This window comes from Corvus hawaiiensis, chromosome 23 (assembly GCF_020740725.1).
Source record: "Corvus hawaiiensis isolate bCorHaw1 chromosome 23, bCorHaw1.pri.cur, whole genome shotgun sequence".
Classification (NCBI taxonomy): domain Eukaryota; kingdom Metazoa; phylum Chordata; class Aves; order Passeriformes; family Corvidae; genus Corvus; species Corvus hawaiiensis.
This window is the reverse complement of record NC_063235.1, coordinates 6,113,133-6,124,211: the sequence shown is the minus strand read 5'-3', so window position 1 is coordinate 6,124,211 and position 11,079 is coordinate 6,113,133. Positions and strand designations below refer to the sequence as shown.

General features: G+C 65.8%; 2 protein-coding genes across 5 annotated transcripts; one reads left to right on the top strand and one right to left on the bottom strand.

Annotated features, from left to right (window-relative positions):
* Positions 1–491: 491 nt before the first annotated feature.
* Positions 492–4,644, top strand: TMEM54 (transmembrane protein 54). Of its 4 annotated transcripts, none has more exons than XM_048326769.1 (6): positions 492–677; positions 1,204–1,397; positions 1,721–1,780; positions 1,918–2,106; positions 3,162–3,296; positions 3,437–4,644. In XM_048326769.1, exons 1-6 carry the CDS (start codon positions 665–667, stop codon positions 3,527–3,529), a joined length of 684 nt encoding a protein of 227 aa, XP_048182726.1. In that variant the 5' UTR covers positions 492–664; the 3' UTR covers positions 3,530–4,644. The 4 variants fall into 4 exon arrangements, with proteins under 4 accessions (XP_048182726.1, XP_048182725.1, XP_048182724.1 ...); XM_048326768.1 differs by having other exon boundaries at positions 1,114–1,397; XM_048326767.1 differs by having other exon boundaries at positions 1,114–1,397; positions 1,721–2,106.
* HPCA (hippocalcin) lies at positions 3,777–5,866 on the bottom strand. The gene is made up of 3 exons (XM_048326772.1): positions 5,285–5,866; positions 4,617–4,722; positions 3,777–4,375 (listed from the first exon to the last, which is right to left on the bottom strand). The coding sequence occupies exons 1-3, from the start codon at positions 5,660–5,662 to the stop codon at positions 4,278–4,280; spliced, it is 582 nt and encodes a 193-aa protein (XP_048182729.1). The 5' UTR covers positions 5,663–5,866; the 3' UTR covers positions 3,777–4,277.
* Positions 5,867–11,079: the final 5,213 nt, after the last annotated feature.

Genomic DNA, 11,079 nt, shown 5'->3' with positions numbered 1-11,079 from the left:
GCTCCTCCCACAGCCACCCCAGCACTCCCTTGTCCCCATCCCACTCCCTGAACCTTCCCTGGAAGCTTCCTGAGGGCGATGGCCACCAAACCGGCTCCTCTGAGCCACCTTTTGGCCACGTCACCACCTGCCCTGACCCCTCTGCTTTGCCCTCTCCCTGCAGGTCAGTCCCTGGCACCTGGCAGTGCTGGCCAGTGGCCCGTGGTCCGGCAGTGTCCTACCCCCAGGGGCTGCCCCTTCCCAGACCCTCAGGATCGCAGCCTGCTGCCGGGGCTTCGGGGAGTGCTGGGGAGCTGGGCATGGATGGAGAGGGGGGTGAGGAAGCATGGAACGGTGTAGGGGCAGGGAAGGGTGAATTGGCACGGCACGGCATGGCACGGCACGGCACGGCATGTCACAGCACGGCTGCTGGCTTGGCAGCAAGGGGAGGGCAGGGCTGGGACCCGCGGGAGAAGGTGGAGTTATCCCTTAGTCCCGGGGAGCTGGTCTGACAGGAATCCGAGCAGCGGGCGGTGGCTCCGGTGGCCTGGTCCTGCCCCGTCCCAGCCCTGCTCCCAGCGGGACGCGTTTGGACCCCGATGGACGCGACTGCCCGGGGGCTGAGGGCAGGGCAGGCCCCCGGGGCATCGAGGGGCTCTGCTGGCCTGACCCCGGCCCGGTGAGGATGTGCCAAGTGGGTGAGTCCCGGCTCTGGCGTGGGGATCGCAGCAGGAGGGCTCCATCCCTGCCCTCCTGCAGGGGGGAAACTGAGGCAGGGAGGGAGGGAGAGGAGCTGAGGGGCTCGGATGGGGTCAGAGAAGGAGCTGGGCTGAGCACGGGTGGTGGTGGGTGTGTGAGGGTGGATTCCAGAGGGGGAACAGCCCCACAGTCCCTCCTCAAAGTGCTGGGTGCCGGAACCCAGCCCTGGAGCTGCCATTTGGGGACAGCCGCTCTCCCCCAGCTTCCTCATCACTCCGAGGAGCCCCAGCTCTTCCCAGCCCCACAGGGACCCTGTCCCCATGGTCACTGGCCCCACACCTTTGCCCCAGTCCCAGGAGAGCCGGCTGGAGCAGTGGTTTGCATACCTGGGCTACCAGTGGCTTCCACATCACCTCCTGCCTCATCCCCTGCCAGCACGGGGCACGTCCTTTGGGGCTGTCCCCAAATGCCCCATCCCTGTGCCAAGAAGGGACGGCTCAGTGCCACCCCACACCCTCGTCTCAGGCCACCCCGATCCTGGCAGCCACCGAAAGGTGCTGATGAAAACGGGGCTCATCCTCCTCATCGTCGGGCACCTCAACTTCATCACCGGGGCCCTCGTCCACGGCACCGTCCTGCGCTTCGTGGTCACTGCCCGGGACGCCACGTCCCTGCACTACGGTGTCACCAACACCGCCTCTGTCATCGCTGCGCTGCTGGTACCCGCTGGGAGCGGGGCCGGGGACACGGGGGAGGGGATGTGGGGAGGGGTTGGGATGAGGGAGGGATGGGTTGGGGATGCAGGCTGGGAAGAAGACGGGATGCGGGATGGACCCTGCTCCGTCTCCCCTTCCCTGCTCTGAACAAGCCTTTCTAGCGCAAATTCAAAAATGAAACGCTCAGGGATTTGTTACTGGTGAGGCTGCGGGAGATGAAGCACTGCCCCCTGGATGAGCTTCCAGGGACAATTCCAGCCGGGAATGGGAGCGGTGTCCCTCAGGCAGGTGCTGCTCCTCGCTGACCTCCCTGTGCTTCCTCCCAGACCATCTCCTGTGGGGTCTCTGCCCTGCTGCTGTCCCGTTACCTCGGCCCTGCTGCCCTCGTAAGCACCCCCAGCCCCTCTCCCAGCACCCGGGGGCTGCAGGCCTCCCAGGGAGCCCCCACAGCTCCTCTGTGGGCTCCGTCCTGGGGAGGGAACATCCCCACGTCCCCGCGCTGCCTCTCCTCTCCCTCCTGCAGAAATGGGCGCTGCTCGCCCTGAGCGCCTGCAGCAGCCTGTGCTGCCTGTGCTGCCTGCTGGGGCTGCTCGTGGCCATCGGGCTGACCCTGGGCAACCAGGGCCGGGTGCTGCTGGCCCCCTGCTCCATCGCCAACATCGCCCTCGCCCCGGTGTCCCGCGAGTGCCCCTTCGATCCCACCCGCGTCTATGTGAGTCCCCCACGGGCTGGGGGTGGGGATGGGGATGGGGATGGGATGGGATGGGATGGGATGGGATGGGATGGGATGGGGATGGGGATGGGGATGGGGATGGCGATGGCGATGGGGATGGGGATGGGATGGGGATGGGATGGGATGGGGATGGGGATGGGGATGGGATGGGGATGGCGATGGCGATGGGGATGGGGATGGGATGGGGATGGGATGGGATGGGGATGGGGATGGGGATGGGATGGGGATGGGGATGGGATGGGATGGGATGGGATGGGATGGGATGGGAATGGGATGGGGATGGGGATGGGATGGGATGGGATGGGATGGGATGGGATGGGATGGGATGGGATGGGGATGGGGATGGGATGGGGATGGGGATGGGATGGGGATGGGGATGGGATGGGATGGGATGGGATGGGATGGGATGGGATGGGATGGGGATGGGATGGGGATGGGATGGGGATGGGATGGGATGGGATGGGATGGGATGGGATGGGATGGGATGGGATGGGATGGGGATGGGATGGGGATGGGGATGGGGATGGGGATGGGGATGGGATGGGATGGGATGGGATGGGATGGGATGGAATGGGATGGGATGGGATGGGATGGGATGGGATGGGGATGGGATGGGATGGGATGGGATGGGATGGGATGGGGATGGGATGGGGATGGGATGGGGATGGGATGGGATGGGATGGGATGGGGATGGGATGGGATGGGGATGGGATGGAGATGGGGATGGGATGGGGATGGGATGGGATGGGATGGGGATGGGATGGGATGGGGTGGGGATGGGGATGGGGTGGGATGGGGATGGGATGGGATGGGATGGGATGGGATGGGATGGGATGGGATGGGATGGGGATGGGGATGTGGATGGGATGGGGATGGGATGGGATGGGGATGGGATGGGGATGGGGATGGGATGGGATGGGATGGGATGGGATGGGATGGGGATAGGATGGGATGGGATGGGATGGGATGGGATGGGATGGGATGGGATGGGATGGGGAGGACGTGCAGGGAGCTGATGTCCCCCTGTCTTCCAGAGCTCCACGCTGTCCCTCTGGGCCATGTCCCTCCTGCTTGAGGCCATGGAGATCTTCTTCAGCATCCGCTGCCTCCTGCTCACCCTCGGCCTCCTCCACCTCGGCTGCTGCTGCCGTGGGATGCTCCGGAGGAAGGTGATTCCTAATTCCTGGGCTCAGCTCCAACCCCTCCCCTGCAGGGCTGGGACAGACCTGGCTGGGCGCAGGGGTAAGACTTGTGCATCCAAGGCTTCCATCCCTCTGGTCCCGTTCTCATCACCCTCTCCGGCTTCCAGGTCTCCTTGCAGGCAGCTCCTGTGGAGAGCCCTGCCCCCGGGCAGTGCCTGGCCTTGCTGAGGCTGGACAGTGTGGAAGTTGCCCGGCTCTGAGCGGGGCCTGAGGGATAATTGACCCTGTGGATGTGTCCTGGCAGTTTCCTACCCCATCCCAGCACCGGCACAGCCCCACGACAGGACTCTGCTGCCTCCCAGCCCGGCTGTTGTGTGGACACATCCCCTGGAGCACGAGCCCATCCCATGGCCTGGGGCTGCAGCGAGGGAGGAAACTGGGCTGGATCCCGTCCCTGCAGGGAGGAACTTTCCCCGGGGGTTCCACGGCCCCTTCCCCAGCACGGACTGCACTGACACGAACTTTATTCTGCGGGTATTAAAAGCCCAGAAGCGCGGCCCCCCCGCGGCCCCACCCCCCTGCGCTGGTGTGGGGAAGGGGCTGACCCGGTCATGCCCGTGGCAGTGTCCTCATGCGGGGGGGGGGGGGCGGTTCTGGGGACCCCCCAGCCACCGGGTCTTTGTCCCCTGGGCCGCGTCCCCGCGCCTGCCGGAGATGCAGCAGTGGCTCGGCCGCCAGGCTGGGTTGTCCCCTGCTCCAAGCCCCGGTGCTGGGGGGGACTGTCCTCACTCAGGGCTGACCCTGCCTCCATCCTCCCACCAGTCAAGCCAGTGCAGGAGCCCCCTCGGGATGGGGACTGTCCCCTGGGCTCCCCTCACCCAGCTGGGCTTCAGCTCTCATCCCACAGGGGGCTGTGGGGGCACAGCGGGGACCACAGGGACCGGGCAAGGGACAGTGACCGTCGGCAGGGTCGGGGGTGGCGGGGGAGGCTGCAGGGGTCGGCGGGGCTCAGAACTGCATGGCCCCGCTGGGGTCGCACTGCAGCAGGCGCACGATGGACGGGTCGCTCTTGGCCCCTCTGATGAACTCCTCCAGCGAGAGCTTCCCTGCGGGGAAGGGGACACGGTTCAGCCGCCACCCGGCACCAGAGACCACCCAGCGCAGCCCAGGGACACCCCCCCACCCGGGAGGAGCACCCTGGGGTGCCCGGCACCCTGAGCCCCTCCGGCCACTGGGGCCACGCCAGCGGACACGAGCCATTTAATCAGCGTGCGTGCGGCTCCTTCTAAGAGCCCCGGATTTAGCCATGAGACCTTGCCCTAATCCCCTCCATCTCCTCTCATTTACCGTCGTTATTAGTATCCATCTGTCGGAAGATTTTGTCCGTCCTTTTCTCCGGGGTGGATTCATCTTCAGGCATGTTCATCACAGAGGAGACCATTTTGTAGATGGCCTGGGAGAAGGCGAGGGGGATGAGGGTGGGTGCGGGGTGGGCACCTGGCGTTTCCCACCTGGGGCAGGGACAGAGCTCCAGGCTTCGCTTCCCTGGGAATGGGGCTGGCGTTTAACACCCTTCCCATGGGATCAGGCTGTGCTGGGCTTCAGCTCCCAGCGCAGCCAGGGCTGGAGCTGCCCCTGCAGGGAGGATTTGGCCACTGGGATGACGCCGCAGTGGCCATGGGAATCACCAAGTTGGGATCTGGGCAAGGAAAGCGTCTCCTGCCCGTTGTGCTCGGGGACAGCTGCCTGCCCTGGAAGCACGGGAGGAGTCCGGGATGGGGTAACAAAGGGATATCCCCGGGCAGGGAAGAATTGGGGATGCTCCGGGACAGCCTGATCCCGGATAACAGCAACAGGCTCATCCCTGGTGCTGCCAAGCCCTGCACCGGGGGTCCCACAGGGTGAAACCCCCAAGCCACCTGCACCCCGGGAGGGGACAACCACCGTGGCACCGCGGTGACAGCCAGGAGCGCCCAGCAGGAGCCGCGGCGGGGCAGGACGGGGCAGCCCGGTACCTTCACGATCTCCAGCATCTCCTCCCGGCTGATGTAGCCGTTGCCATCCAGGTCGTACATGCTGAAGGCCCACATGAGCTTCTGCTCCAGCTTCCCGCGGGAGGTGACGCTCAGGGCGATGATGAACTCCCTGAAGTCGATGGTGCCGTCGCCGTTGGTGTCGAAGGTGCGGAAAACGTGCTCGGCGAACTTGGAGGCGTCGCCGTAGGGGAAGAAGTTGGCGTAGATCTTCTTGAACTCCTCCACGTTGAGCATGCCCGAGGGACAGTCCTTCAGGAAACCCTTGTACCAGCCCTGCAGCTCCAGGTCGGAGAACTCCGTGTTTTCCCGCAGGTCCTGGAGCATCTCCGGGCGGAGTTTGCTGTTCTGCTTCCCCATTCCGCTGGCACGGCGCTGCAGGGCCGGGGGCCTGGCCGGGCTCGGGGGGTCCCTCTGCGCTACAGGAGGGGAGAGGGACGGGGCAGCGCTCCCTGGCAGCCCCAGGACGCCCGGCCGGACGCCGATGCTGCTCCCTCCATCCCCGCTGGCCGCTCTGAGCCGTCGGGGCCAGCCCCGGGGACCACCCAGTGCCAGGCAGCGCCAGCCCCCTCCTGTTTGCGTAATAAGCCCTTATAGCTCATTTGCATAATATATAGGTGATATATAGGTGGGATCAGCAGGGCAGAGCAGCCCGGAGGAGGGGACAGGGCCGGATTCGGCCCCGGCAGAGCTTTGCCTGCGGTTCTGGGTCCAGCCCAGCTTCGGGGCTGGCCGGATCTGGGTCAGATCCCTCGGAGGAGGGTTATTTTCAGCTCCTCCGCTGTCTCCGTTAATATTTGATGCCTCCGGCAGAGCCCCGGGGAGGGCTGTGGGTGGCAGGTGCCCGCTCGGGGCTCTCGCCCACAGCCCACGGGGACCCAGCGCATCCCATCGCAGCAGGGTCAGCCCCGAGGAGCGCAGGGGGGTCGGGAGGAGGGCGGGGAGGGTGTCCCACACCCGGGCACGCACCTCAGCTCCCCACCCTGGGGGCTCTGTGGTGACCCTGACCCACTGGCACTGCCCTGGGTGTCCCCCGGCTGTGTCGTGACCCCTCCGTGGGGGAGGAGGGGCTCGGGGGGATTCAGGGCTGCAGTGGGGGGCTTCAGTGCCAGGAGCTGCCTTATTCGGAGCAGGGAGAGGTCCCAGCACCCCCAAGCTCCCCAAAGATTCCTTTGGATCTCAGGGCAAACGGGACCCCCCCAAGAGGAGCAGCCAGGTAGGGCTGGACCCCTCAATTACAGGGGGATGGGACCCCCCAGAGTCTCCCCATCACCCCCCACCACGGCTCCAGCCCCGCTCCAGCAGCCCGAGGAAGGATCTGCCTGTGCCCACCCCACTCAGGGCTCCCTAGTTTTGTCCCCCCAGGGCTGGCACGACCTCCACCCCCAATGCCCGGGGTCTGTGACCTTTCCCCACTGCCGGCAGCTCCCGCCGCTGGGGAGGGAACCTGTGGGGGGCTCAGCACCCCGAGAGGGCTCTGCAAGCACCCCCCCAAGGCGGACACCTCCGCAAGGGAGGTTGGGGACCCCCAGGGAATCCTCTCCCGGGGCGGGGGGGGGTTACAGAGGATTCCCCCCAAACCGGACACCCTCGGACAGAGAGGGACTGCCGGGGACACAGCCCAGGGAGGGTCCCTCCCGTGGAGAGCCATCACCGGGCACCCCTGAAAGAAGCGTCCGGGACCGCGGGGGACACCGAGCAGCCCCCGGAAGATGCGGCAGGGCGGGGGTGACTCCGCAGCCGCCGGCGGGGACGGACGTGCCCGGGGCTGGGTCCGTGCCGGTGCCCCGGACTCTCCGGTTCCTCAGTGCCCCCCGCCCGTGTTTGTGCGTGTCCTCCCCCCCGCCCCGAGCCTCTCATCCCCACCACCTCCTACCTGCCCGGAGACCGCCGCTGTCGCCGCCGCCGCCGCCGCCACCGCCACCGCAGCCCGGGAGCGCCCGCTGCAGCGGGGGGGCACCGGCACCGGGGGCACCACCGGAGCATCCCCCGGGACCCCCCACCCGCCCCGGCCACTGCCCCACGGAGGAGAGCTCGGGGTGCAGCCCCTGGGCCCCCCGGAGAAGGGTCTGGGGAGGGAGGGGGGATTGGAAAGGGCTGGGGGGGCTCTGGGAGCACGGGGAGGGCTGGGGGCGTTGAGGACATTGGGAGGACAGAGGTGTTGGTGTTAATGGGAAGACTGGGAGCACTGGGAGGTTTTCAGGCACCGGGAACATTGGGAGAACTGGGAGATCTTGGGGCAATGGGAACACTGGGAGCACTCAGAGCAATGGGAAAACTGGGAAGGAGCGGTGGGAGCACTGGGTGGACTGGGAGATCTTTGGGCACTGGGAGGACTGGAAACACTGAGAGATCTTGGGGCACTGAGAGCTCTGGCAGGTCTTGGGGCAATGGGAGCACTGGGAGCACTGGGAGCACAGGGACAAGCTGTCTCTGCTGGCCCAAGAAGGTGGCGAGCCAGGCGTTTTGAGGCTAGAAAGGGACATTTTGTGTTTGGTGTCCCCAGGACTCATCTGAGGGCAGCAAAGCATCCCCAAGTCATTCCAGCAAGGAGCAAAGAGGTTTTGGAGCACTGGGAAAAGGCTCCAGGGCAGACAGACGCTCTCCATAGGGAGGTGCCATTCCCAGCAGGTTTTCCAGGGTCCCTGCACCAGCTCCCTCCATTTGCAGCGCCCGGGATCACCGTGGGGAGCAGATGGCAGGGGCAGATGGGAGCGAGAGCCACTCTCCTTGGAATTACACAACCAAAAATGCATCAAGTGATTAAATCACGGCCCCACCGCTGCTCTGGGGGAACAGGAACGTGCTGGGGTGGCTGCTCCAGCATGGGGAGCTGGGGGGAAGGAGCCAGCGTGGGGCTAATTCACCCCAAAATCTGCTGGGCATTCAAAACTGTGGCTGCTCCATCCCTGGAAGTGTCCAAGGCCAGGTTGGATGGGGCTTGGAGCAAGCTGGGATAGTGGAAGGTGTCCCTGCCTGTGGCAGGGGTGGCACTGGGTGATCCTTAAGGGGTCTTCCAACCCAAACCAGTCCATGATCAGTGAGGCCAAGGGGCTTCGGGCACCCACCCAGGGAGACCTGGCATTGCCAGGCCTAAAACTGCAGCCTGAAGCAGGGCAGGAGGCAGGGACCAGTCCTGGCAAAGCATCCGAAATCCAGAGGTTTTGGAACACCAGTGGGCAAACAGAGGTTGAGAACAGGGCCAGCCCAGGCCCCGAGGAGCATGGGGACTTTGACACACCACAGGAACGAGGAATTCCTACTAATTAACCTGGGAACCCTCCCTGAGCTCCAGGTAGGGGGTTCGTGTGCTGGTGTCAAACCCAGTGGAGTGTTTTGGGAATGGGATTGGGCTGGAAACACGGGAACTGGTGATGGGAGCTGCTGCTGCTGCTGCAGTATTTTGTCCTCTCCCGTTTAAGAAAGAGGTTTGGAATGGGGGGTGGGATGGGATTTGAGTAGAAAGGTGAGGAAAAGGGAGATTGGTGCCGTTGGGAAGACGTCCTGGGGGGCTGGAGCTGAGCACCCCACAGGCAGCAGTGCCAGGGCTGGGGGAGAGTGGGGGCCCCAAGGTGAGGGTGCCACCTCCCCTCCGATAATCTTCATATCTATTTTAATCCCCCTGGCCATGAGTGACAGAGGCACGGCTGACGCAGGCTGATCTGAAAGCATCCCATTTCCGACTCCAACCCGACCCTAAACCCACCTAATCCCCACGCTGGAAGGGATTGCGGGAGGGAGAGGGAGGATAATGCCCGTGAGGGGGGCACGGGCAGGGACATCAAACCCCCCGTGACTCACAGGGTCCTTGGCACCGGGGACAAACACCCTCCAGCTCATCCTGCCTGGTTCCCACCCCCTCCACCCCAAAACGTTGCGTTTGTATGGCTGGAGCCCCCTCCAGCACCCCTTGCCACGGGGATGGGCACCACGGCTCGTGCTGCCAGGGATCAGGATGTCCTGGGAAGCGGGACCATCTCCTGGCGGTGCCAGGGCAGGCAGGGCTGGCCCGGGCGGGTCCCGCTGGCCCCGCGGTGCTGCCAGGAGGGTGCTGAAATAGCCACAAGCTCCGCGGTGGCACCATCCCCAAAGCTGCTGGGCACAGCCGTGGGGTTCTGGTGATGCCCGCCTGGGAGTTCCCCCCTCGTTTTCCCTCCCGTTCCTCCTCCTCCTCCCCGCAGGGATTTCTGTGGGAATTTCCTGCGTTGCCATAGCAGCCGTGAAGGCCCCCGAGGCTCCGCTGCAGCAGAGCAGGGCGGATTGGGGCTGCAGGGGACACCCCGGGAGGGGACAGCCCGGCAGGGGACACCGCCGTGTCCCCGTGCCCCAGGACAGGGGTGCAGGGCTCCCCGGGCTGCAGGGCTCCGCACACACCTCTGAGTGTCCCGGGCGGTGCGTGATGGCCTCGGCGTGGCCCTGGCTGTGGTCCCCAAGCCGATGGGGTCGATGATGCTCAGGGTGCCCAGAGCTCGGTGGGTTTGGGGTCCAGCATCAGCCTCGCCGCCCTCACCGGCCCCAAGTGCCCGCGGGAGCATCCTCGTTGGTGCCCACACAGCCAGGGTGGCACAGAAGGAGCCCAGGTGTGTCCAGGGTGGCTGTGGGTGTGTCCAGGGGGGTTTGGTGCTCAGCACACATCAGGCACCATCCCTAAAACCTGCTGGGACACTGGGACAAACTGGGAGGGGAGAGGGCAAAGCAAGAAGGGCTCAGCCCCTCGCTGTACCAGGGTGTCCCCAATACCCCCCAGACCCCTCCCCGCTGCCCCACGCTGACTCCAGAGCGTGTCCCTGTCCCCACGCCCAGGCCCCGCGGAGGACACGGGCAAGGTGAGCAGGGCAGGGTGGGGCAGGGCCTGCGGGAATCGCCGGGGATTAAAAGCAAATACCCAGATAATGAGGATCTTTGGTAAAAAGCCCATTTGTATAATTTAAACCTCTAATAGGCTTCCTGGAATACAAAGCCCTTTGTGATGCCCGATCTCATCTGGATCAGGAGCCATTCTCTCGCTAAATCTTTGAGCACCGCGGGGATGCGGGGACGTTTCATAACATTTCCTAACGGAGCGGCTCCATCCCACGTCCCCGTGTCCCTGTGTCCCCGTGTCCCTGTGTCCCTGTGTCCCCACGTCCCCGTGTCCCCACGTCCCCGTGTCCCCGTGTCCCCACGTCCCCACGTCCCCGTGTCCCCGTGTCCCCACGTCCCCGTGTCCCCAAGTCCCCATGTCCCCGTGTCCCCAAGACCCCACGTCCCCACGTCCCCGTGTCCCTGTGTCCCCAGGTCCCCACGTCCCCGTGTCCCCAAGTCCCCACGTCCCCGTGCCCCCAAGTCCCCACGTCCCCGTGTCCCCACGTCCCCGTGTCCCCGTGCCCCCAAGTCCCCAAGTCCCCACGTCCCCGTGTCCCCGTGTCCCCACGTCCCCGTGCCCCCAAGTCCCCACGTCCCCGTGTCCCCAAGTCCCCACGTCCCCGTGTCCCCGTGTCCCTGTGTCCCCACGTCCCCACGTCCCCGTGTCCCCAAGTCCCCATGTCCCCGTGTCCCCAAGACCCCGTGTCCCCACGTCCCCGTGTCCCTGTGTCCCCAAGTCCCCACGTCCCCGTGTCCCCGTGTCCCCGTGTCCCCACGTCCCCACGTCCCCATGTCCCCGTGTCCCCGTGTCCCCACGTCCCCACGTCCCCACGTCCCCGTGTCCCCGTGTCCCCGTGTCCCCAAGACCCCGTGCCCCCACGTCCCCGTGTCCCTGTGTCCCCGTGTCCCCACGTCCCCGTGCCCCCAAGTCC